The 26,827-nt window shown below is 47.5% G+C and overlaps 6 protein-coding genes across 6 annotated transcripts; 3 read left to right on the top strand and 3 right to left on the bottom strand.

The window, feature by feature from the left end:
• The first annotated feature begins 5,032 nt into the window (after window positions 1–5,032).
• LOC128726469 (homeobox protein meis3-A-like) lies at window positions 5,033–9,057 on the top strand. The gene is made up of 7 exons (XM_053820282.1): window positions 5,033–5,334; window positions 7,265–7,415; window positions 7,505–7,774; window positions 7,845–7,929; window positions 8,052–8,692; window positions 8,822–8,887; window positions 8,977–9,057. Exons 1-7 carry the CDS (start codon window positions 5,033–5,035, stop codon window positions 9,055–9,057), a joined length of 1,596 nt encoding a protein of 531 aa, XP_053676257.1.
• Window positions 9,058–14,352: 5,295 nt separating this feature from the next.
• On the bottom strand, window positions 14,353–19,699 carry LOC128722610 (integrator complex subunit 14). Its single transcript, XM_053816284.1, has 2 exons — window positions 19,511–19,699; window positions 14,353–16,008 (listed from the first exon to the last, which is right to left on the bottom strand). Exons 1-2 carry the CDS (start codon window positions 19,697–19,699, stop codon window positions 14,359–14,361), a joined length of 1,839 nt encoding a protein of 612 aa, XP_053672259.1. The 3' UTR covers window positions 14,353–14,358.
• On the bottom strand, window positions 16,143–18,771 carry LOC128727576 (dnaJ homolog subfamily C member 2). The gene is made up of 2 exons (XM_053821504.1): window positions 18,422–18,771; window positions 16,143–18,335 (listed from the first exon to the last, which is right to left on the bottom strand). Exons 1-2 carry the CDS (start codon window positions 18,769–18,771, stop codon window positions 16,478–16,480), a joined length of 2,208 nt encoding a protein of 735 aa, XP_053677479.1. The 3' UTR covers window positions 16,143–16,477.
• A 282-nt stretch (window positions 19,700–19,981) lies between the features above and the next one.
• On the top strand, window positions 19,982–23,805 carry LOC128724539 (uncharacterized). Its single transcript, XM_053818264.1, has 4 exons — window positions 19,982–20,947; window positions 22,777–23,345; window positions 23,436–23,601; window positions 23,670–23,805. The coding sequence occupies exons 1-4, from the start codon at window positions 19,982–19,984 to the stop codon at window positions 23,718–23,720; spliced, it is 1,752 nt and encodes a 583-aa protein (XP_053674239.1). The 3' UTR covers window positions 23,721–23,805.
• Window positions 21,247–22,315, bottom strand: LOC128725384 (vacuolar protein sorting-associated protein VTA1 homolog). Its single transcript, XM_053819124.1, has one exon. It carries the CDS (start codon window positions 22,302–22,304, stop codon window positions 21,360–21,362), a length of 945 nt encoding a protein of 314 aa, XP_053675099.1. The 5' UTR covers window positions 22,305–22,315; the 3' UTR covers window positions 21,247–21,359.
• A 625-nt stretch (window positions 23,806–24,430) lies between the features above and the next one.
• LOC128725788 (chromatin assembly factor 1 subunit B) lies at window positions 24,431–26,790 on the top strand. The gene is made up of 5 exons (XM_053819558.1): window positions 24,431–24,565; window positions 24,633–24,825; window positions 24,923–25,436; window positions 25,503–26,036; window positions 26,232–26,790. Exons 1-5 carry the CDS (start codon window positions 24,431–24,433, stop codon window positions 26,788–26,790), a joined length of 1,935 nt encoding a protein of 644 aa, XP_053675533.1.
• Window positions 26,791–26,827: the final 37 nt, after the last annotated feature.

Here is a 26,827-nt window from a genome sequence, read left to right as displayed (position 1 = left end):
TTCCTTCATCATGTGTCCCGCAACAGATGGTGTCAAATTATGCTCTTCCTTGTGTGATCCCGACCTCGAACCGGCTTATGCAAGCTTGTTATTTTGCATGCCGAAATTAATCTCTTCCCAGGGCGCTGGGGTTTGGTGTGAAGGAACCGGAGCCCGCGTAAAGGAGAGAACAAAAAAACCCCACACGAAACACATTTCGCTTCTTAGCGATGTCGCAAGACAAATGTTTTTCGCACCATATTTGCTTGGGGAGACGAAATTTACGCTAGTAATAAGCGGCTGATAGTGTGTTGGCCCCTCTCCGTGGCTAAATTGATTATGGACAGCGTTTGCTGGCACGAAACGAGCTGATAACCGGACAGAACATCGAATGATAGAATAGAATTCGTTCCCATCCGCTTGGTTCCGTCCGATGGTGTCGAAACAAGCGGCACGATAAGCGCACCGTGCTGCACGCTGATGAACGCCACAAGTAGACCGTGAAATAAATGACAAATAAATCATCAGCTAACTTTTTGCCCCCAAAAAGTGGCCCCACGGACCTCGCGAGACAAGATTGGAACCTTCGGGACCCGTCCGATTGGGCAGCCGTTGTGTGGATTCTGTGAATTAAGGGCGCAATGTTGGTTTCCTTCTCGATTGTTTCCTAGGACGCACGCACGCAATCACTCGAAAGTACCCACCCAAAGCGCTCGTTTCAACGGACATTCCGATAACAACACCCAAGAGAAGTCCTGTAAGCGAAGAAGACGCCATCAGTTTCTCAGACTTGCTTAGGTGCGGGAGAAAATTGATTGTCATTAGCCTAACTATGCATCATTTGCACTATCAACGTACACTTGCTTTCACCACCTGCACAGCACGCAGCCACTTTGGTTGTAGCACGAACGCAGCCAGCTCGAATCGAAGCTCCATTAGCAGCAAATAAGCGCACTCCGATATGTTGACTGGGGGGGGGGAGGGTTTCAAGAAACCACCACCCCCCACCCCTTACCCAGCAAGCTACCTTTCCGATTGACCGCAAATGAATGCTGCCCGGTGGGTTTGCGCGCGATGCCAGCGAGATAATTTGTAATGTGGGCATTGATTTAATAGGATTCAATTATCGGCTCCATTTCGGCTCCCCGTCTAAGTGGCTTTCCATTAATGCTCCCTCGGTGGCGATTTGATGTATTTATTTCGGTGTTTCGCTGGAGCCAAACGGGGTGGATGGCTGCATGTTTTTTGTTACTTTGCTTTGCTTTGTTTTTTGTAGCTCCTTTTCGCGCGGGCGCTACGATGTTTCACGTAAAGTTAGTTCACCGTTTCGGGTGGACGACTTTTTTAAAAGCTCACATTTTTTTGTGGGTCGGGGGGGGGGGAGGGCTCTATTTCTTTCGGAGATTGGGAACGATTTGTTAGCGATATATTAGACCACATCGGTTTTAATGGCCACAGCTCGCAGCGGTAACGGTTTGGTACAAATTTATGCCATCGATGGCTGGCGTAGATTTGCGGCGATTAACCTGTGGTATGTTAGATTTTTTTTTTGTGACTGTTTCCCGATAGATCAGGGTGCAACGTTTGGTTACAGTAATTCCCATTTTATGGCACCAACCAGCGCCCAAAAATCGCGATACACCACGAGGGTAATTGCACTCTCATAAATGCGCACGATCATGCCTGCAAGCGAAGCAAATCAAATCCTCCACAACTAATCGCTCTCCACGGGCCTGATGTGTGAGGTACGATGAGTGATAAAACAAGCAACAAAAAAACAGATAATTAAAGCAAAATGCACGCACCACCAATGCAACCACGGTCGAAGTGCCGATTATCCTTGTTTTCGGCACGTTTGGGTGGGTAGATATGGTGCGAAATATTATCTGATGAAATTTAGTTCCACCGAGCACCGGTGGGTGAGAAGGGCGTTTAAATGGGGTGGGTGGTGTTTTCCAGCGGTTTTCAACCACGATGGTCCACGATGATGAATGACCACGCGCGCGCGCGTGCGACCAACCATCGGGGCACCATTCGACGGGGACTCATAATTTAGCCGAAATTATTCAAATCACAATCACAACCACGCCAAATTGTTGCGTTGGGGCTTGTGCGTGTTCGCGCCCTTCTGAGTGGGTGGTGTGGGGGTGTTGGTGACCACTCAGCGGTCACCCGACATGTCCTCGTGGTTTTGGGGTGGACGTTGTTTATGATGGTCGATTTTTGTGTGTGTGTTTTTTTTGGCTGAGGTACACCTTGTGGTCGGTCGCGCAAAATGTCGGCTATAGCGGTTTGACTCGCTGCGCTTGTCGTGTCCGGTGATGGTTGGCTAACCCTTCGATGGTCAGAATATCTATGGAACAACACCATGATGAACGTCTTTTGGAAGCCTTGTTCGAAGGGCAGATAATGTGTGATAAATATTTATGTCAGCTTTGTTCCTTTCTGCTTTAAAAAATTCTCAAACGAAAAACAACCTTTTGATGATCCTTAAACTCGTACCTTGAAGAAAACTAAAACGCCAATCTCCGTTACGCACCCAAGAGTTGCGTCAAATTTCGGCACTCGTTCGAAGCGATCCGGCCCGGCGAAAGGACGATCCGGGACGATAAACATATATCCTGCGCCGTAGTGAATCAAATCAAAGAATCTACCAAAAAGCGGTCATTACTATTCCGCGTCCCGTTTTACCGGACGCACGGCTTTCGCCGATTGCTATTGCATTTGTCGTAATAACAACGATTATTGTTTATTGCCGCGCTGTACCGGAACAAGCGCGGTCCCGGGGAGAGGCTTGTCAGTGGCCACGTCCTAACACCTCCCCTCCTGCCAGCTGCATCCCTGTGTTTGTCCTGGTTGAGCAGGGAAAACAATTGTCCCAAAATTCGAGCATCATTACTCGCGGGCTCAGAGCTCACGACATTAAAAGCTTAATGTGAAGGTCCGCAGGAGGTCCGCTTGAAATCCAATTTCTCCTCCAAGCGTTCGACTATGCGCTCGTAAATCGTGTTTTAAGTTCGTAAATACTCGCCTTCCTCCCATCCCTATCAACTATCGCCAGCCAGTGCGGCTTTTCGCAAATTGGAGAAGTTGTGCTGATCGAATGAAATTTGGAAATGAAACGACTGATTCGTTTTCGACGGAGGGTGAGTTCGGAAGAGAGTTCTTGCGCTCGTTTTGGGTTCGAATGGTGGGAGGGTTAAGGGGGGAATCTCCACCCCACCAACAACAATAAACTTTAACTTTGCGTTCGTAACTGCCTTGAACGCTTTTCAAGGATATATTTGGTGATGGCCACAATGCCTACCCCGGGGTTGATTTTTACAATTTTTTTGCTTCCTTTTTATGTTCGATTCCGCCCACCAAATTGCGGCCTCTGGATGAGGTTTTATTTTCCAACTTTCTTTCGCCAAACGTTGTGGCAATGTTCTGCATTTCTTCGCTTCGGCCGCGCGATGTCACCCCATGAATGGCGAATGTAAGGTCTCTAGAGAAGGCAACAATCTATTTGCCATAAAATCGTCCGCCGAATTGCAGCGGCTTGCGAAAGGACTCCAACCGCGACCGCCGAGAGAGAGAATGAGAGAAGCATCGCGTGGTGGAACTAGGCAAAAACCACCCAAAGTTCCGTACCCTCGGCTCGTTATTGATTTGAATTTGATAGCTCGTACAGTGTTTATTTATGAGACATCCTCTTTCCGTTTGGGGTGGGCTGGCATGTCCTGGTCGCGGATGCGGATGAATTCCGGAATGATTTACTGCCGGGCGTGCGTGCGCAGGATATCCTTCTTTTTTATTTTTTTTTTGCTTTGCTTCACTTCGTTTTGTTTTGCTTCGCTCGTCCTGTTTGTTTTTCCGAAACCGCGTGGCAGGAAACTCGCTCACAGGACACGGTGCTGACGCACGGTGAGTGCACGCTCTCGAGCCGCAATGAATCCATCGAATCATTTGGTCCGCTTTTGTGGTCGAAGCGATTTGAAATGTGTATGGCGGGGGGGGGGGTGGGCTGGCTGCGGAGAAGGATTGATTTCGCTGTGTGTGTGTTTTTTTGTTGTTGCTCTCGATTGCAGGATTAGATTTATTGTCGACGATGGCCGATGGCACGGTGAATTGAGTTTTAGGAGGCGGGCTTTTTCGGGCCATCGCATGCTTTAGTGCAACGATAACAATTTATTTCGGTTGATTTGGTTGAGCGTACGGCTCGTGGGTGGCTTTTGGGGTGGGCAGCCATTTGTCGTGTGCATGCGACTCGGGCTCTGAGGGGAGGAGGGTAGGGCAGCAGTAAATAATTTGTTTCAATCGCCCAGATAGATCGCAGATAAAAGGAAAGAGCGCAGCAGATGGGTTTGTCCCAATTTCCCATCATCGGAAACGGGAGGCAAAATGATCATAAAAACGGCATTAAATCGGTATATTGGAGCCTATTTTGGAGATCGATTGATTAGAAATAAACAATCAGCCAGTGGAACGATATGGGGTTGGTTTAGAGAAAAAAAAATATAAATATATATATGGGGCAATTTGAATAAACAATTCCGAGCCGTGGTCACTGGCCAGTAGAGATCTAGGTCTAGTAGCGTTATCTCCCCGGATTGATTTGTTGCGATGTTAGTTTGAACGTTTCCATCGTTGCCTACTCTCTTCCAGATCGAAATGCCAGCATGCGGTTCCAGTGAAGTGATGCCGAAAAGCTGCCAACCGCCCAGGACGACCGAACACCGATGCCATATGGTTCACTGATGAGCCGTAGTAAGATGAGGCAGCGCTATTTATCGAGCTGAAACCGTCGATCGCGTTGTGCAGCCGCCGTAGGAAGACAAAATTGAACGAGCGGAAACGGAAAATCTTCCCGAAACGGAATCATCTTCCACGCCGAGGGAAATAATCGCTCAATTCGCCCACAAATTGTGATAAGAAGACGCGCACATTAAGCGCATGGGATAGGTGTTTCGAACCATTTTCCCACCCTCAACGACACGAGCCGCAGTAGAAACAGCAGCAGCAGCGCAATAAGCTCGCAAACAAATAGCAACAAACCGGCAACACAATCGCGATGCAGGAAAACAGCGTCACGGCGGTTCCGGTGTCGGCGGTGACGGCATCCGGTCTGGGTGCGATCAACAGCAGCAACAGCAACAACAGCAGCACCAGCAGCAGCAGCACCAGTGGCACCGGCGGCATGGTCGGCAGCACAGTCAACAGCGGCAACAACAATGGCACCAACGGCAGCACCAGTGGCCCTGGCAGTGGGCCAATTTCGGCCTCGACGGGCTCTGGCAGCTCGACGATCTCACCACATGGCCTCAGCGACATCGATCAGGCACAGTTTGAGGCGGACAAACGGGCGGTCTACAAGTGAGTAACAATCGGGCCCGTGCCCGTTTTCCGGCAAGGCAAAACCACCCTGGTTGGGATTGATGCCAAAAGAGAAAACAAAAAAAACGTCGCCCGGTTTTGGCGTTCTGCTCGGGGTTGAGAAAGGGTTTCTTTTTTCCTATCGATTGAAGCGATCGCGTTCACGTTGTCGTTTGATGTTTGAGCTGTAGTAAATCAAGCTTTCGAACGATGTTTCTATTGACGGAAAGCGATTGGGAAAACCAATATGTTTTGGGTGTTTTTTGGGAAGCCGTTCTAAACATGAAGGGTTTAAATCCGGTACTCGGCTCATCACAAGGGTGCGGGATTAAAATAGACAAGCAGCAACATTGCATTCCTTCAGATAGTGCGACCTGGGAAAATCCATTTGGTTTTCCAGCAGTTCCAAGCGCTTGCCAGCAACGGAGAACAGGGTGTACCGCTATATTGGGCGTGTTTAGTAAACCCTCTTGAGCTGCCGGTTTGGTCGGTTGAAATGTTTTCAAGATGCAAATTGTCAGTGCTCCGTTCGTCGTTTCGACGCAAAAATAGCTTAATCAACGACTGGCTGGCTACGTACATTTCATCATTCGTCGTGGTGCTGGCAAATGCAAATGCAAACTAACGCGAAACAAATGCTAGAGCAACACACAACTCGCCGCACTCATATATGGCGTCCGGGATCTGTTCTCGGCGTGCTCGGCGTAGTGCTAAGAGTGGGGTTGGTAATCGGTGGGCCCCTCCAAGGGGGTGGGGGGGGGGGGGGTGTTCAATGCACAAGTCTCGTCTCGCATTGGCTTTTCCACCCCAGCTTCGGCGAGCTGTTACACACATATGGTTTTGTTAAAATGCATCTGAAAGACGTGATCGACCTCCGGCGCTACGTGAGAGATCCGCTGACCATCACTTGATTCGAATGCACGGGGCGAATGCAAAAAAAAGAAAGCTTGCTGTCACACACACACACACACACCGGCGTGCCATCGCCGACTTTGGAATGCGAGAAGGATAACGGGCGAAGATATTGCTGGCATTCGATCCGGCGGACCAAACGTTCGAATGCAGCTTTGTCGAAGTGGCTCGATTTGCATACGATTCGCCTGCCCAAGGTTATCCAAGGTTGGTGGGGGGGAGGAGGGGGACCGGATGTTCCAACCCCCCATCCCCCTCCCCCCCAACCCGCCCACCCGGGCAATGTATTATGCACAATGTAAAACTGTCCCGCCGGTTCCATCGGCCGCCATTGAACGAAAAATGGCCACAAATGACACGATGACAGAGTTTTCCACTGCGAACGCAAAACTCCAACCGATCGGGAACCGGGTACGGTCTTTGTGGCAAGAGGACAAACACGAAACGATGTTACGAGTCACCAGCCCGCCCTCCTCCCCCACGCAAAGTGCATCGCGAGGATGCTCAAACGATGGAGCGAGGAAAAATCGAAACGATGAAGAAATTTCCAATGCAAAGTACGCGAGCGCGAGGAAAAGCGAACCCTGTGCGAACACACAGACGACGCCGCTTGTGTGTTTGTCAGTCAGAAATGGATCTTCGACGGTCCCCGGTTTTCCACCAGCGCGCGGTGGAACCGTGCAAGGACGAAAAGATAATCGCCTTTTCGTTCCGTTTCCGTTTCCACGACGGGCGTCACGCGCTCGCCGGGAAATTGTGAAGTATATGGCATCGACGATGGGTTTTCTGTGAGACAGTAATGGCTTTATTACGCGCGAGAGAGATGGGAGACAGGAAAATGAAACCCCATTCTCAAGAAAGCGTCAAGTTGGTCGAACTGGATCCGATAAATACGGTACCGTTGGTTGACATTTTTTGAAATTAAGCATAGAGCGAGCCTTTCGATTGATTTGTTGTTCGAATATACATCACCAAAACAGTTTTGCTCACGATGAAATTGTACTTCCGCCCTTTGCAGACATCCACTGTTTTCCCTGCTGGCGTTGCTGCTGGAAAAATGTGAACAGGCCACGCAAGGCTACATACCATCTTCGTCTTCCGCCTCGAGTCCAAACGGATCCTCCAACAATGGCACCAGCGATGGGGACAGCTTCTCCCGAGATATTCAGGTAAATCCGCACTCGCAAAGCTAACGATAATCACAGGCATTTGATCAGCCACGTATTGATTCTCTGCTTCTGCTACGACGACCTCTCAGGCCTTCGTGCAGCTGCTGGAGAAAGAAAAGCGTCCACTGCTGACCAACAACAGCGAGCTGGACGGGCTGATGATAAAGGCACTGCAAGTGCTGCGAATACACCTGCTCGAGCTGGAAAAGGTGCAGGAGCTGTGCCGGGACTTTTGCACGCGCTACATTGCCTGCCTTCGGAGTAAGATGCAGTCGGAGAACCTGCTTCGGTCAGACTACGCGCTGGAGCACAATAACAACCTCTCGAATTCGAACAGTCCCATCAACAGCCCCGAGCAGGTTAGTTTAGTGGAGTTTGTTGCACCATCGCGAATGGCTGGCATACATATGGGTTGGCTCTTCTTTGCAGGACCTTTCCGGAAGCGCACAAGGTTACTACCAGAGTACGGACTATCTGCAGGGCAGTGACACCAGCGAGTACAGCAATATGCAAGGTAAGTTCTTAATCTGGGTCGTCGCAGATGTAGGTTTTATTCGCACGGTGTGTGTATGTGTGTGCTTATCCCCCGTAAGTTGCCCTTTTAAACGCGCTTTGTAATCCCCACCCCCACAAAAGCTAAGGGAGGCTTATTGAGCAACTCCTACGGTACTGGGATACAGACAACCAACTCTCAGCATCCGGTGCGTCCTCTCCATCACCATCAAGTGCCAGCGACTGCTATGGAAGCAATATCAGCGGACCTGCAGCAATCGCTCTCACCCAACAATATTGCCACTGTGCCTGAAACCACCACGGCCATGCAAGACACCTCGCTTGCGATGAGTTCCTTAGCCGGTGGCCTTACTGCTGGACTGTCCGCCCTATCGTCCGGGTTGTCGGTGGTGCATGATGGTACGGCGAATTTGCTGCCCTCAGACTTAACTGTGGCCGCCGCCAGCATGGCCATGGCATTCCAGCAGCAGCAACAGCAGCAACACCAGCAACATCACGTGTACCAGCACCTTTCCGGAGGTATGCTTCCCAATGCCGGGACGATGCCTGGCAATGCGCTCGGTTGTCCACCGACAATTGCACTAACCTCTCCGCTCGACATCTACGCCGGTCAACTGTCACCGTGCGGAAGTTCCGACGAGCTTGATTCCGAGCTCGATTCGCCCGGGGATGGTGATTCGGGTTCCGGCAAGCGCCAAAAGCGTGGCATCCTGCCCAAGCATGCGACCAGCGTTATGCGGGCGTGGTTATTCCAACACCTAGTCGTTAGTATCCGTCCAACGTGCCGTTGCAATGTTTTCGACTAATTTTGATCTTTCCTTTTTTGTCTCTCCTATTTTTTTTTCTCCTACTCGGACTCCGGCTGGTTCCTGTTTGGCAACCCCATACATCAGCATCCCTATCCTACTGAGGATGAGAAGCGAGCAATAGCAGCACAAACCAATCTCACGTTATTGCAAGTAAGTACCTTCGGCCAGCACTTTTAGGAGCTGTTGCAATCATTTTGTTCTACGAAGTAACACTTTTTTCTCCGCTTCTTCCTTTTAAGGTAAACAATTGGTTTATTAATGCTCGCCGGCGCATTTTGCTGCCGATGCTGGAGAATGCCTCCGACAACTCTGGGGAATAAGCGCGCCACACGTTTTCCACGCGCGAATGCGAACCTAGTTCACCAAAGACCGTGCTGTTAGCCATCGACGAATAATCGATCAAGTTCCGGATGCAGAACCGAAGAATCCTTCCCATCAGAGCGGACTCCTGCCGTGTCTCCACAGCCCAAGCTACGAGAGAGAAGCACTACGATAATACCTGCGAGCGGCATGAGTATTGCTGAGTAAGCCTTTAGTAGAGCACACTTTCAAATGAATCTCCTGTCCGTTTTGTCCTATCGCATTGTGTTCGGTATGAGGCGTAGATTTGTCACCCCTATATGTTGTGCAAATGGCACCATCGGTGAAGGTACCGATTCGTTATTGTTTTCCAAAACAACACCATCGTACCCGAGACATAATGATCAATCAAAGAATGCAAAACAAATACTAATCACCACCGCAATCCGGACCCTTGACCCTGCATCTGTCCGGTTGATGTTTATGAATCTGGGTTTTGTGGGCTTGTGCGCTTTGGATGTTAGCTGCAGCCCTTCCGAGATTGCTTGAGTAACTTGTGAGTTCACTTCAATTCGACCTTCAAACCGTCCCAACAAGCAACCTGTCACCGAGCCTTCCGTGCATTAAGCAAGCCGGCACCACGTTGGAGTATTTAAAACAAAAAAGGCTCCAGCGGCCTCGTACGAAATGGCGAGAAATGCCTTCAATCGTTGTATGCAAACATCGCGCCATGCCTGCTCCGGGCTTCTAGGCTTCAGAGCAAGTGAACGTGCCATCCGATTTGAATAGAAATGCAATTTAAAAACAAATTCATCCCAATCAACGGTCGAGCGTATTGGAACAGCAATCACTGGCCGCAGCCGAATTCGGTCACAGCACGGTTGAGGGTTCCTCCCACTTGGGCGCCAGTTTCCTTCGAAAACGGCCTCGCCTGTTATTAATTAACGCCCCTGCAAAGCCTGGCTCGGTATCCTTTCATCGGTTAATGCTATTAACTGGTTGGGAGAGGGTGCTGGAAAAAAAACATACACACACGGTCAAAGCGAGATATTATTCGTGCGTGCCGGTGCGCTATGATGAAGTCTGAATTGATTAATATTTATTACCATCGTAATGAGCAGCCGGTACTAGCAGAGTGGTAAAGAATTGAGGAACTCTGTTTTTTTTTCTGTTTGTTGTCGGTCAGTTTCACTACCGGTACGCCCTTTCCACACAGAATCTTCTATTGACACGTGACTCAATTAGAGAGGGAGGAAATGGTGCCGGTTACCCGAATTCTGAAACCAACAATGCGTAAACGGAAGCTTTCGTGTGGAACAGGAGGCTTGAGAAACCGGAATCCGAATGGATTGAGCGTTCAATGGCAGGATCGGCGGGTGTGATTACCTTACCGTGTCTCGCGACCGATGGTGAATGTAATCGGACGACGATTACATAAATAAATACCATTTACATACATTTTGTGACCCGTTCGAAAGAGGCAGTCCATTGCAGCCCCCGCTGGCAAATGGGAGCGTTACATTAAAAACCAATGATGATAATTGCATGATTACGGGACAGGCACTCAAACACATTAGCTGCTGCTGTAAGGATTACTAAGTGATTCTTTGATCACGATAAGCTTACCACAATGCATAGGGAATTGGAATGTATGCAAGAAGACAAAAAAACGCTTCCCACTCAAATCTTCCTGCGGGATGAAAGTAAATGAATCAAAGCACATGCGCAAGCCAAGTATACGTTAACGAAATGTTACGCGATCCATGTTTAACAAACCCGTGTTAACGGATTGTTTCTAGCGCGCAAACAAGCATACAGCTCCACACAGTGGGAGCTGCGTGAACGGAGTTACTTTTAAGTGTCATATTAGTTCTCTTTTTAAGTTATGATTCGTACCATGATACTGTGAGATAATGAAACAAAGCAACAGATATACGTAACTAGTGCTAATGAAAAACGAAGTAATGAAATGAGATAAAAACCTAAGCAAGTTGCTATGCAATAAGTAAAAAAACCCAGCAAACTAATCAGATAAGCATAAAACTCATTAGAAAACAGATAAATACATCAAGGTTCCTGTTCACTCTCCACTTTTCTCTTCGCGACAGGAAGAAGAGAGAAACAAACGAACGAAGGGCAGATAAAGGCGAAGAACATGGAAATCGATAAACGCCGGTACACGCGTAGAAGGACGAGTGAAGTCTGTGATAATAGATTTATTTGATTTCCATATCGCCATTGAACGAAACGAAAACTAGGTGGAATGCTAACGTTGTTAGCAACAACAGTCAACAGAAAAAAAGTACCAATAATACGTAAAAAAACCAACAACAAGTAAACCAATAGTGTGCCGGTTGGGGTGTGCGTGTGTGTTAACTGCAAGCAAACGTGGGCAAATTTTCCACGCCCTGTGGAGTCGAACGCTAAGGCAATAGTGGTTCTGTAGCTTTCAGAACTTTTCTATCACTGCATTACATTGTCAATCCATTACAGACAGATTTATGCTTCTGTTATCAATTTGCGACTGTCTTACCTTGAGACACTCAGTGTAGAAATAATGTATAGCTAAAAGTGCAACTATTGAAAACCCTATTATACGATGATGATACGAAAAAGGAAACTTTAGCTTAGAAGAAGTGAAAATATTACTAAAACGAAAACAAAAAATCAGTCATCGAAGCAACTGAAGTATACCAATGTACGAAGTAAGCGAGAGAATCAAGGTGCAGTCAAGAGAAAAGAAACAAGTATACAAACAAAAGAAGCAAATAGAAGAAGTCTGCTAAACTTAGACAAAAAAAGACAGAACTACAATGAACACGAAAGTAACGAAAAAGTGAAACAAAACCAAGTATGCCAATCAAGTGTTACTGTTTATTTTTACCAGTTATACAAACTTTATGTTATTTAAACCATGATGCACCGGCTGATAAGTGAGAAAAGTGAAAATTTGAACTACAAACAACATCGTCGCCGCTGCGAAACTTGTATACGTAATAGGAAACAAAGAACAAAGAATTCATATTGTGAGTGAGGAAACGAAATAATAGAAGGTAACAAATTTACGTTATTATTTTCTAACATTAACATATATCTATATATATACACATACACCTATATCTAAATATATACTTAGAGGCATAAGGTTTTTATTAACATTTCGTAATACGATTAAGATAATGACAGACGCGGGAGGTTCTTGAATAGAGGAATGCTAGGCAGAGCCAATTTCCTTTTGCACTGTTATACAGCAAAGGAACGGCCGGTTGCAGTGGGTTGGTACTATTTTCCTGTCATTGAAACCAACAGCCATTCTATGGGCTTTTACTGAAATTGTCTTTGTTCCTCTTCGAATGGCCATGCTGAACATTAACTCAAGTATACTGCAAACAACAACTACAACAAAAATGCTACTTTTAGCCAAAAAGAGAATATTTAAATCACTACACGGCACCGTCCACGTGAAACGCTCCTGTACGGGAAAATATGCAAAGGAAAATATCCAGTTGCAATGGCAGCTTCCAAAATTGTTATTCTTGTATGATTTATTTGCAATCCAAAGGTGTTTCTTTTATGGTTAAAAACATGTTACCACATGCAGTTTTTTGTTTGACCTTAGTTATATTAATCCACGTTACTTCCACACGATTCTAAAGCTAACTCGTGAAAAGTACTCATTGTACTCAGTTTAGATAACTTAAATTAATTTCTCAGTAATCGTTTCCTGATTTATACTCTTAACGTAGAATGATTTGAGTTTGATTAGTTAGAGAAACACTTAAAGGCCATGCAAATAGCAGCTTCCCAACAATGTCCGTGCCATTAAGAGGAAATAACGAGGAGTGTATACTAAAAACGAATAGTAATGTAGAATAGCTTGAGAAGCAAGATTATGGAGAAGCTTACTTTACAAAACAAACAACACGGAACTACCTTCAGTTGAATACGTAAAACATAACTTTAGAGTTAAAAAAACAAGAAGAAGTATACCGCATAAAAAGAAAAGATTTAAAAACCCTAGATAACGGCATCTCCTAAACGGGGAAACGTTTGGCTTGTTTGTTGTGTGTGCTTGCAAAAGAAAAGAAAAATGTGAGAAAGCAAACACACGAAAACTAGAACACACTTTATTTGCGCAAAATTCTACCCATTTTAGAACGTAAAAGGTAGTGGACAGATCCTCTATTTAGCTTTCACCATTTTGGCAAGTTTAGAAATAAATCCTTCAAAACTAACACAATCAAACAGACACAACATTAGAACACATCCAAACAGAACGAGACATGAAAACTAAATAGCAAATGCGTTGAAAAGCTGGAGAAAACGCAACCTAACGCAGCTGTAAAAATGTTTAATACAAAAGAGAGAACGGCAAACGCACATGGCAATGCAAAATGCAGACTAAATTGGTTCCGCTGCGGAACGACGCAGCGTCCGTTGCGTAACTGCTAACTAAGAGGAAGATTACCCCAACACGAAGGAAAAGAAAATGTATACCATTATATTATTAATTGATTGATAACTAAAGAAAGCAACAAAGGAGGCATACGAGGCGCTAGTTGTAGAAGACTCCGCAGAAACTTAGCCGAGGAAAGAGACACCGTCGTTGTGCTGTTGTGTTGTGCAACAGAGATGGACGAGAATAAATTATTTGAAAATTATCTGCAGCAATATCAAGGAAAACAAAGATGGGAAAGAAATTACGTCAGTTGTTTTCTGATTTTTTTTTGCATAACATGATTAATTGTGTTTTAAAATTATGTCTAATTGTGTTTTCGTTATTTGAAATTAGACGCATATTATTCTTTTAATTATGTTAATTTTTTTCAATTATTTTTCTATTATTTTGAGTTATACATAATTTTTTATCATTTACAATCATGCCATATTATATTTTCGGTTGTTTTGCAAAACAGAAACCTTAATTTGGCATAATTAAATTTTAATTTCAAATAATGTTCTTGTTATTTTATTTTAGAATAATTTATATTTTCCGTTATATAAAAGTATGCCAAATTTTTTTTTATTATTTCAAATTATATACACATTATGTTTTTCATAATTATAAATTATGCCAAATTATGTTTATTGTTTTGAATAACAACAAAACATAATTGGACATAATTTAAATCTTGTGTCATATTTTTGTCATTATTTTGTGTTTCAGCTGTTTCAAATTATGCTAAATTGTTTTCATTATTTTAGAATTCTACAATTTTATGGTTTTCTCAATTATTATTTAAGACAAATCACGGTTTCCATTTTGTACTTAATAATTTATATTCTCACTACAATTTCGAAAGTAAAGCAAAAAACCAAACCTATCCTAGCTGGTTATACTGCGTCGGGAGGGCGTGGATCATGGATTTCATGTCGCGGTTGACCGGCTTGCGCAACTCCATGGCAGCGTGGTTCAGCTGCATAGAACAGTCCGGCGAGGCACTCAACGGAAGCGTGCCTATTTCCCGCTCAAATATATGCGCCAGTCCTTCCAACAGTTCGACGAAACCGAGCGACAAGGCTGCCCTTCGGATGCGGTTAAGCTCCTTGTAGAAATGTTGCGTTTTTTCGGGCAACTTCTTCGCATGCCGCAGCACCTTCTGTATGTCCGACTGCAAACCCGCCTGCCGAATCCAAACGACGATGTTTTGCGAGTAGCTGCGTTTTTCCGACTTGATCGGGAACGCGGGATTCTCACCCGGGAACGCATCCTCCAGCGTCCCAAGATAGCGTAAATCGCCCAGCCAGGGCACCACGTCGTTACCCGGTGGCAGCACGTTAAGCATGAGATTCCACTTTTTCTTGCCATCCGCGTACGAGTAAATGAAGCCATACCAGGCGTCACCAAGTAGCACCAGTGCGGCCATATTTTCCACCTTTAGCGCACCGTGCAACAGCACACACACCGATTCCTTGTTAACGTCGGCCCCATCAATGGTGTGCTCGTCGTGCTGGTGGTGTTCCGACGCACTGCCACTGTCCGGTTTCGTGTAAAACGCTTTGATATCTGCCTCAAGACGTTCCTCGGCGCTGGGAAGGGCATGTCCATTTTTGCCTCCTGATGTGACGGATGTTTTCGCTCCGTCTGCATGCTCCGATGACGATGGACTGGCGTTGCGCGGTAAAATCAAATGTCTGCTAACAGACATCGGGGAACCGATGTCCGACATGCTGAGAAAACCGCAAACTTCCAACCGTCGTGACATCAGCTTTGTAGTCTCAACTCCGAGAACGTCTCGTGCGGTGTACGCTAGCGGTGCAGGCCATACGATAACGGGGTCTTCCAGTCGGAAGTATCCTCCACAGCGCAGCGTAGCTTCGAACTGTCGGTAGTTGGTGTCGCACATCGCTTCGAACGCCTCCAGTGCGGACGATCGTGTAAGCTGCTTCATGACATCCTCACCGTCGTCTCCCGTGGCTGGCAAAGTGGTTTCATCCGAGCCAACCGACTCGTCGTGCTTCATGCGTGGGATAAAGAGTTGCCCCTTCTGTCCACTGACATCGAGTAGCTGCTGGTAAAGCTTCGTGCCACAGCGAAATGCCGAATCCGTCGCCAGACTGCCCAGACACACGAATGACAGCTTGCTCGGATAGGAAAAACCAACCCACTGGTTGTCGGATGGTTGCGGAATTACTGCGGCCGCTTTCCCGGGTGACTTTAAGCAGTCGGTTTTGGAAGAGGTCGCTGCTGCGGCCGTGACCGCTGCCAAACAGGCCGCCTTGTAGGTTTGGATGTTGATGATCGTGTTCTTGAGCGAACTCGGTCCAATACCCACGCCGCAATCGGTGACGAAGATGATCTGGCAGTAGTTCTGGCTGCCCCAGTGCGCCTTAAATGCGTTGTTAACCGCCACCAGCACGTTCTCGAGACTCGTCTTGTCGTAATGTTCGATTTTGTGCAGCGCCTGCCGGATCGCATCGTAATCGCGAGTGAAATCCACCACCACCTCGAACAGCGACGAATAGATGATCTGGAGGGAAAAGTAGAATAGAGGGGGATCAAAACGGATGCCCAGGACGAATGGCTCCAGATGGAGTAGCAGCCATGTGTCAATTTTCCTTCAAGCAAACCACAACGCGAACATACAGTTGTTTAGACTTGTTTTCGTACTTTAATGTCTGCAAATATCTTGAGGCATTTTGTTGGTCGCGTTGTGTAGCGATAAACTTGTCTACGAATGCGGGTTTCTGCCTGAGGTGGTGTGCGAGTGTGGTGTTAGGTTGTTGTGTTGGATAGAACAGGACACTTTAATTATGTACAAAAAGGTGTGTCTTTTTCCCTATTTCTCTGTTGAACGCCCCCTACACAGCAATGCTCCACATCTGAGGAAAACCAGTACAAAACTATTCCTGGAAGGGCCTTCTGTTCTTCTTCTTCTTCTTTCGTCTAAAATCCTCTACCCTGCTCACATCCTACTCTGCTCTACTCTCTGTCTCCTACTACTTGACGCTTTGCTGTGCCTCTCGCTTTGCGTTGACCAGATCGACCAGCTCCTTCACCCGCCGCATGCAATCCTTTTTCGTTCTGTTCGGTATGCATTCCGCTATCCGATCCCAACGATCCGGACCACACGACACCGGGTACGTCTTGATGGCTTGCTCGAGCAGGGCTTGTTCTTCTTTGCTCCACACCCGGTTTGCTTCCTTGTCTTTTTTGGTAGAAGCACTGGCCGGTTTCGCCTTTGCTTCCGGATTTGAAACCACCGGAGCCGCGGAGGTCTTATTGTTGTCCTCTGTGCCGTTCACCACCGGGATCACCCCAGCACCAGCCGCCGGGGACATTTCCTTCATTTGTTTCGGCTGCTTGTTGCGGTTTTCCTTGCCCTCGGATGCGCTTCCATTCGGGCCGGTACCGTGTCCTTTCGACTCGCCGTTCACCATCATCACGTGGGGGTTTGACTTCTTTTCCACTGCCTGTTGCTGCTTGCCGTTGTGTTTTGCCTCTGATTGGCCTTTCTCCTTGCCGTTCTCCTCAGCCGCCGCCTCCTTCATGCTGATCTCCGAGTTGTCGATGATCTTGAGATCCTTTTTGCTGCGCTCGAATGACTCGTACGCCTGTTGGTTAACCACCGTTTTAAGGTCACTCTTGGAAAAGTCGCCTCCCTGCAACTCCTTCGCCTTGTTTAGGGCATCCTTCGCGTAGAAGCGCATATCGCCCAGCCCCGTACCATGCTGATTCAGGTAGTTCGCTATCACGTCCCAGCGGGATATCGTTCCAGCTGGGAACAGGTTAACGGCTTTGATCAGCAGCTGCACGTTGTCGTGCGACCACATGGCCTTCCGATTGACCACCTTCAGCCCGGCGTTGTTTGGTATCTGTGCCGTCTGCTGGGCGGCAATACGTTCGCTCTCCAGCTTCGCCTCTAACTCGTTCAGCGCCTTTACGAATACGTCACGGCCACCGTTCGCTAGCTCCTTGTTGAAATCTTGCAGCTCGAGCAACTTGAACGATTCGATTAACTTCTCTACGCCCTCGAGATGCTTCAGGCGCTCCTTGTCGTTCGAAGCGTAATAGTTCTTGCCCTTGGCCGTGTCACGAAATACCTTGCGCTCTTTTTTCAGTATACGCTTTGTTCGTTCGCGCTCGATTTGAATTTGCTCAATGCGCTTCTGCTCAGCTTCTTCCGCGCGTTGCTTCGCTTCGGCAGCCTCCTTGGCCAGACGTTCTTCTTCTGCTTTCTGGACCTGATAGGCAGTCTGTTTGGCGCGTTTCGCCGCCAGCTTGCGTTCCTTTTCCTCTCGCTTGAAACGCACCACGCGCGGATCGTTGTTGTACGCCAGATCAACCAGTGAGCGTATTCGGGCCGACTCTTCCTTCTTGCGCTTCAGTCGAATGGCTTTGTTTTGTTTCTCAATCCAGCGCCGCTCCTCGCGATCTTGTCCCTTTTCCTTATCCTCCTCGTCAAGGTAGCTAAACTCGCGCCAGCTCTGGAAGTTGTACCAAAAGTCGTAAAAGTCTTCCACCGCCTCGCGGGTCGTGTTATCATGGCCCAGCTGGGGGGCAGCCTTTCGCGATTCATTCCAACGCGAGTTGCGTTTGAACACGTCCCGTAGCGATGCGAAGAAATCCTTCTCCACCTCAGCCTGAGACGGCAGGGCATCATCAAACTCGGGGTCGATTGAATCGAAAGCGCGACGGTTTTTCAGCGTACCGAGCGTCTCGTACGCCATGGTTATGCAGTGGAAATAATCGTCATCTTGCTTCACCTCTTCACCGAGCGCTTTCCGCTTGTCTGGATGGTGTTTCAATACTATCTTACGGTATGCGCGTTTTATGTCCTCATCGGTGGCTTCAAACCTATTGGAGGAAAAGAAAGGAGAAAAAGGATGAACAATGAACGTATCACTGCGGGAAAACTGGGGCGCTCGGATGATGGTACTTACCGCATCCCTTTCAGTCCGAGTACTGCGTAGTGATCCTGGTTTTTCCAATCCTTCGGATCTAAACTCTTGAGATATTCGATGTCAACCTTGAAAAACTCTTCGAACAGTGCCTCCGGATCAACGGCCGTCTGTTGCGTATCATCTTTCGGCAACTTGCCCGCGGCGATCAGCTCATCCTTTGTGGGCGGGCATTCGGGATCGATTGGTTTCGTTTCGTGCAGATGCTGTAAGAACTCGAGGCCCTCATCCCAGCCATCGCCGGCTGAGATTCGACGAAGGTCAAAATTCGTGCGTAAGGCGACGGTTAGAACCGCTGGCGACGGTCGTTTGCTTTTATCGCTGGCTGCCATGGCGGTAACGAAGGTGCTCTGATGTGTACGACCCGTCTCTGTTTTATGTAACACTGCCGACCCAAATACAGATCCTGCCACCAGCACCACTAGTCACGAAGTCGTTTCGAGTGGCGACAGCAGGCAAATAGCGTTCGTCTCACTTTTTCACAGCCGCGATTCAATCGGTTCGGAGTGAACACCTAACCTCAAACACGTGGAGCGATCGCATCGAAGTGAGTAACACAACAGCAGGCGGCTACGGTGACCAAGTGTCTATACTGCACATTGCCCAGCAGGAAAATAAGCCTCGTGCAACAAGCGGTAGTAGTAGTATCTAGCACTCTGGAAGATCCCACGCGTCGACAAGGGCCAAACGCATAGCTTTCGAGCTTCCTAAGAACACACGGCCACCGAAGGAATTTGTGGTAAGTCCTGGCCGACTCTGTCTTGTCGCGCAAATTTTGACTTTTTTGCTCTCACTCGTTGCACCCGCTTTTGACAGCTTGTCAGCGTTGCCAACAGCATGGTGTGTAACATAGTAGCGCGAAACATATGAGCGGTCGGGATGTCGAATGTGAGTCTTTTTTGCTTCACGCTCTGATAGCACTTGAACACATGGCATTTCAACAGGCCTTTGAGGTCTTTTTCGCTTCTTCTCTTCGTCAACTATCTCTCTTATGCGATTTTTTTGTGATTTATTTATAGTCATTCAAAACAACCACCTAATGCTGGAATGTCTCCCTACATAGCTACTTACCATTGAAACAAACTCGAGGCGCGCATGCTTCGAAAGGTAATCCAGAATGGAATTAATGCCCAAAACCGCCAGCTGATGGTAAGTCATCACATTCTCGGAACCTCCATTACCAGGCGTACCGGTGTTAGATTGGCTCGGAATCGGGCGAGTCATGGAAAGCGACACATCCAAAGCGATGATCGTAGGCATGGTGTTGATCGTCGAATTATTTTATTGATCAAACAATGCTCGAAATAGACGATAAACACTCATCGGTGGAATACAATAAGCAAGCCAATCGCTTCGCTTCGGATAGATGTTTACTCTTTTCAGCCACTGCTGTCAAACGGCCGTTGTCATAGATGAAAAAACGTCAAAACCTCTCCCCATGCGCCATTTTCTCAACGTTTGTTTGGCTTGCAAGCTGCGTCTTCGAGAGGGCATTTGAACTTGAAATATTTCAGCCTATTTATCATTGTAACGTCGCTGATAATGCCGAAGTTAAAAATTATCAAGACAGAACAGATCCCGAAGGTGGAGGAAGTGCGAGTAAAACAAAAGCGTAAAAATTCACACCCAGTGCGTACGTACTTTGAGCGCCAGAACGATACGCAGCAGAAGTGCCGCTTTTGTGGTTGGCTTACGAGAGAAAATGCAACGAGAATGGTGGCTCATATAGTGCATCGGTGTAAAAACTCATCTGCACAAGCTCGAGAGGACATGAACGACACGCTACAGGACGCCGAAGAACGGGAACGGGAATCGTCGTTTACGAACTTCAACAAGAAGGACATCCACAATCTGTTCAACTCAATCGATAACGATCGCAAACGAGAGTGTGTGTTCTGCAAGTGGACTACGATTCGAAATCTAACACGGATGCGCAACCACATCATGCAGCTGTGCATCCTGGTGCCGCCAGAAATACGAGCACGGTTTCTGAAGCAGGAATACCCCGAAGAGCAATGTGACTCGTACTGTATCATTAACGTGGAGGGAGATGATCGGAAAGAGCTTCACATCGTCTCTAGTACCTCACTGAAAAATTCTAGTAACATGGAGGTAATGGACGAAGTAACCATCAATACAATAGATTACGATAACCAAGAGGAAACGTACAATGTAATAGGTTCCGTCGAATCGGATACGGAACAAGCGGCGGATACCCAGGAACGGATGGAGACAGTGGCAAATACGAAGCAGTTTTTAAATACCCACGCACAAGTCGTGCAAGAGATCGAAGTTGGTGTTCCTAGCGACGAGGAAGAAGTGGAAGAGGATTGTGAGGACATGGAATACGTCACTGACCAGGATGACTACTATACGGTAAAGGAATTGGATGAAAAGTCCATAGTGAAACATGTAGAGAAGGTGCCTTCTCCCAAAGATCGAAAAGTGAACAGGGATGTTCCTATGGACAAAAAGATCATCAACGTTAGCTCGCAACGGCTGAATCACGTAGTAACTAGAACATATCAGAAAAAAATTTTAGAGCAGCCAACAGAAATACGTGCTGCTGCTTCTGAAACGGACAGAACAATGCCGAAGATACGAAAAATCGTACCGAAGGAATCATCGATGGAAAGCGTAGCACTAAAACGTGTAAAGCAGAACGAAAGACGAGTCATTTTGAATAAACCGAGCGGGGCGTATAACAAGATACGCACAAGAACGTTCATCAGCAAGGATCAACAAGAAAAAGAGACTAAAACTCCCGAACCAATGAATCAGAAAAGTCCTGTACAGAATACCCGTCAGCAGGTAAGCAATTTTATTTGTATTAGTTACATTACATATTTCTGGCCATACAATAAGCAGCTAGGTAAAGATAAAACAAAAGCATTAGGCACTTGCGGGTGTCGCTGAGCAGCTAGCCGTCATGCCCAGTTTCGAGCAGACGAAGTGCCTTCTGGAGATTATCGATGGAGGTTTTCAAATCCTCGTAATTCAGAGCGCTTTCTGCCCATCGGCAGTACTTCTGCGCCTTAGTAACTTGTTCGGGACGTAGCTGAATACCAGCGGGATTCACAAGTCGGTTCGGTTCGACCGTTACGATTTCGCTCGCCTGTCCGCCCTTGTACGGTTGGAAACCTCCTGGTGGTTTCTCCGGTTCGCTGGGTGGTGTTGGAGCTTTCACGTTGCTGAATGGATCCGAGGTGGTAAAATTAGTGGGACCGGCTGGAGGCGGTTGCGGCGATACGGGCGCCTGTGGCTGAAAACCAATCGCTGGTGATGGAGCATTGCTTGGCCCGGGCTGGGGTTCCTGATTAGGGACACCCGGAATGAGTTCGTGATCGAACTCCTTGTCCTCGTCCGTAGCCAAAGGACCCGCAACGGGCGTTTCGCCGTTTTTCAGACAGTTGTGAATGTAGGATGCCTTCCACTTGGCATACTTGCGGTTTTGTGTTACCTCCTCGGTTAGCTCGCCGAATATCTGGCAAACATCGTAAATCATACCCGATGTGTAGAACGCTTTGACGACGTTCTTTCCAAAGTTGCTCGCACGATCCTGCTTGTCCGCGTACAGGAACAGCTTCAGGGCGTAGTTCTCCAAGTATGCCTGTGCTGCTACATCGTTTGTGATGGACTCATTGTCGGTCATCTGTGCTTTGGACGTCTCCAGCCAGTCCATAATCGACACCAGTAGTTTCCGATCGTCTATGCCCTGGCTGGGCACTTTGAGACCCAATTGCAGAGCGTACAAGCGACACCAGTAAGCGACGATCGGATCTCGGGAGTCATGCTCCTGCGCCGTCTTGAGATAGTGCTGGATAGGTTTCAAAACAGGCGACACTGGTGGAAAATTTGCAGCCATGTCGCGATTCGTTTTCTTCGACGCAAAACACACAAAACAAAGCCACTGCTCGGTAGCGATGAGTAATTGACGTTTTGACGTTTGTAGTGAAAACGGTTTGACAGCAGCGACGCTCGAGTCCCATCCCTCCCCAAAGCCCGTTGGTCAAGGTTTTCATTGGCCTGCGTTTGTTTACAGCCGACTGTGCGTGGCTAGCCCCTTCTCGTTTTCGCTCGTTCGTGCGCGCTGGCTAGCGGTGTTATTTTTTCGCGTGGTCGAGCACTTTGCAGGTGTGCGACACGTCTTGCGGTAGATTTCGACCGCAAAGATAAGTGATAGCAGCGACAGAATTGCACCGGTTGCTTGAAATATCGCATCAGTAGCATCAAGAGTGTCAACGGCTTCTGCGATTGCGGCTGTCGATAGGGAAACTTGTACGCGTGGCGTTGTTCGTGACATCTAGTCGTGCAGGAAAGAAGCGCTCAAACTGTAGAAACATAAAATGGCGAAATTTTCGTCGAACATTAGTGTTACCGGCGTTGCCGCCTGTTGCTTACTGTTTTGGTGTGCCATTATTGTACAGGAAAGTCGCGCAGCAGTCCCGGAGGATGGAGGTTCCTGCCATTCGTTCGGCGGTGGGCACGTTTACCCGCAAGAAGCCGCCCGGTTCGTCGATCATAAGCTGCAGTACACGAAGGCGCTCATTTCGCGTCCTGCTCCGGAATTTGAGGCTACTGCCGTGGTGGATGGAGCCTTTAAAAAGATAAAGCTCTCGGACTACCGTGGAAAGTATTTGGTGTTTTTCTTCTACCCGCTTGACTTCACCTTCGTGTGTCCTACGGAAATTCTCGCCTTCTCTGATCGCGTGGCTGAGTTCAAGAAACTAAATGCTGAAGTAATTGCCGCCAGTATCGATTCGCACTTCACTCACCTGGCATGGATCAATACGCCGCGCAAGGAAGGCGGATTAGGAAAGATTAACATTCCACTGGTCAGTGATATTACACACAACATTTCGAAGGACTATGGTGTATTTTTGGATGATCTAGGACACACGCTTCGGTATGTATCGATGTTCAAGTGGAACCAGAGAGCAGAAAAGGTATGAAAAATAAGATTATATATGAGTAAATACCTCATTTGCCATTTCAGAGGTCTGTTCATTATCGATGATCGAGGCGTTCTCAGACAGATCACCATGAACGATTTACCGGTCGGACGATCGGTAGATGAAACTCTTCGGCTAGTGCAGGCATTCCAGTACACGGATAAGCACGGCGAGGTGTGTCCAGCTGGATGGGTGCCAGGACAAGATACGGTAAAAAGAAGGTAACCATTCGAATACCGACATCAAACATTAATATTTCGGTATGTTTTTCTTTTCAGATTGTGCCCAACCCGAAAGAAAAAATGAAGTATTTTGAGAAAAATAATTGATGAACGAGTGGTTATATTTCAATGCTGGTTTTAGGTCGGGAAAACTGTAAACAAAAGAATGCTTTCTAAATAAAAATTTTACCTAAATATTAGATACACTTAATGCCATTTATTTTTATGACAACTCGTTGGTAAAATCATATTCAGGGATATGGGTACAGATAGTGCGGAATGGAACGAAAAGGGATACTTTTCATGCCGAACGATACGATATGAAATAAATGTCTCTATCAGCATGGACGTATTTTTTCTCAAATGAAATATAGTTAATGCAAATATGATAAGCTCAACTCATTCTATGTGATGCCAAACGGGCGAGCGTAATTTGTTTGCATAAAATAAGTTACATTCAACAAGAAGTCGTTATATATTGATAGAAAACATTGATTTTCTATTATAATTTAGCAATTACTCTAGTTGTCATATAGAAGTTTTGTTTCTGAAATAGTGATCTAGCACGATCTGTAACCAGGCCTGTAGCATGTGGTCAGTAAACACATCGGCTCTCTCGTTTTCATCGATTTTGCTCCTTACGGATCAAAACTTGCAAAACTCGATGAACGTATTTGACGTGTGTTGAACGTGACAGCTGTCCGTTTTACGCGCTCAAATTGCTGTTTTCTAGTGTTACGGTTGCAGAAAACGAATTTGTTAAGTGGTGCACCGCAGATAGTGTCAGCAAATAGATAAATAATCGAAAGCATCCTGCGATGAAGTGCCAAATACCTGAAATATCATGGCACAACCGCGATCCAGTGCTGAGCGTCGACATTCAACCGAAAGGATCAAACGATCGTGATCCTAAATATAGGCTTGCATCGGGTGGAACCGATTCGCATGTGCTGGTGAGTAAAATGCAGCTGCTCATTCTGGCATACTTAACGATACCATTGTTAACTATTGGCGTTCAAGATATGGTACATGTTACAAAATCCGGAGTGCGGTACGATCACCTTGGATTTGGCGGCTGATCTCACGAGGCACCAGCGCGCGGTTAACGCTGTGCGATGGTCACCTTCGGGGGAGCTCCTCGCCACTGCAGACGACGAAAGTGTTATTTTCATCTGGAAGCAAAAAGGCGAAACTGAAACGCTAAACATTCTTGGTGAGTAGTTAGTTATCATGAGGGCCAAAGGCAAAGCCAGGGCAAAGCTGTATTAATATATGCGTTCACATTGCATTGGACTTGGTTGGTCACGTAGATTCGACCAGCGACCAGGACAAGGAAACTTGGCTGACGCTGAAAATTCTCCGCGGTCACATGGAAGACGTATACGATCTATCCTGGTCGGCCAACTCGCAATTTCTCATCAGTGGCTCGGTCGACAACACGGCGATAGTGTGGGATGTGGCGCGCGGAAAAAACCAGGCCATACTGCAGGAACACAAGGGCTTCGTGCAGGGCGTTGCGTGGGATCCGAAAAACAAGTACCTGGCCACGCTTAGCACGGACCGTAACTTTCGCGTGTACGATGTCCAATCGAAACGCGTTGTGGCGAGGTGCACCAAATGCACTCTGCCTGTGCCACAGTCACACCCGCTGCGGGACAAAACTGTCCGGCTGTTCCACGATGACACGCTGCAGACGTTCTTCCGCCGGCTAAGTTTCAGCCCAGACGGAAACCTGATCGTGACTCCGTCGGGTGTAGCTGAAATCGAGGGTGTTCCGAAACCGCTTAACACAACGTACATTTTTACACGAAATTCTTTTAAGCAGTAAGTAAAAGCACTGTCTGCAAATGCTTCTCTTTCGGAGAACTAATCTACGACTTTCCGTTCCAGACCCGCGATCACGCTTCCGTCGCCGGATCAGTACACGGTGGCTGTACGCTTCTGCCCAGTGTACTTTCAGCATCGTCCTCACTCGGACAAATATCCACCAATAGTGCCCCTTCCCTACCGGATGGTGTTTGCCGTGGCGACTAAAAGCTCTGTTTATCTGTACGACACCCAGCAAGCGACACCGTTCGCAGTGATCTCGAACATTCACTACACCCGCCTGACGGACATGTCCTGGTCGTCAGACGGAAAGATCCTCATCGTGTCCAGCACGGACGGGTTTTGTTCGTTGATTTTCTTCTCCGACGGTGAGTTAGGGACGGTGTATGTAGCTCCGTCGGAGAATGCGCCCGGGGACGATCTGAAAACTCCACCGAAGAGCGCAGTCCCGTCTCAAGGACAGCAGCCACCTCCGGTAGCAATGGAAAGCGATAGTTCTAAAACCGAAGCTAAGCCAGCCCAACCGATTGCTTTCCGGAAGAAGCCAAAACAGGAGGAACCGGAAAGCGTGGGCAATGCCACAAAAGAAGTAGAGCAGTCCGAGAACGATCACAACTCTTCACAAAAGAACGGTGCTACGTCCCAGGGACAGCAGTCACAGGCGACAGAAACGGACAGCGATCGTTCCAAATTCCAACATAAGCCAGCCCAGCCTATTGCCTTCCGGAAGAAGCCGAAACAAGAGGAACCTCGAGAATGCCTCGACAACGGCACAAAAGATTTGACACCGAGGCCCACATGGTCTCCGATCGCAAGCAATAAGACCGTACAGTCAACTGAAGTGAAGATCGTGATCGAAAACGATAAAATTATCAGTAGCGATGAAAAGTTCGAAAGCCCTGCGAAGAAAGACCGCCCTGTCACACCGATTGCGGTTCGAAGGCATCCGCGAACTCCGACCAACACTCCAACCGATCCGCAACCGTCACAATCGTCGTCTGCGGCAAAACCTATCGCGGTTCGGCGGCATCCCCGTGTGTTACTAGAAACGATGAAGGTCGAATCAACGGTGGAGGAAGATGCCAATGATACCTGGCCGATTGATGAACCGAAACCGAGTGCTGTTGTGGGTAGGGAACGATCGCGAAACCCGCCGTCGCCAATGGAAACCGATCAGACGGAAGATATCGTGCTGATTGTGGAGTCCGATGGCGAGGACGAGCAGGAACAGCCTACGAGCGAACCGACAAAGGAAGACACTACCGTGCCGGTGCCGAATGTAACACCGAAAACACCTAGACGAGTCGAGTTTCGCACCATTTCGACTCCTAAATCGAAAAAGAAGCTTTAATAAGCGACGACCGTTGGCGCACGCTTTCGGTAGCAAG

The sequence above is a fragment of the Anopheles nili genome, chromosome 3 (assembly GCF_943737925.1).
Source record: "Anopheles nili chromosome 3, idAnoNiliSN_F5_01, whole genome shotgun sequence".
Classification (NCBI taxonomy): Eukaryota; Metazoa; Arthropoda; class Insecta; order Diptera; family Culicidae; genus Anopheles; species Anopheles nili.
The sequence above is the reverse complement of the archived record's forward strand: the minus strand, read 5'-3'. Positions and strand labels throughout refer to the sequence as shown.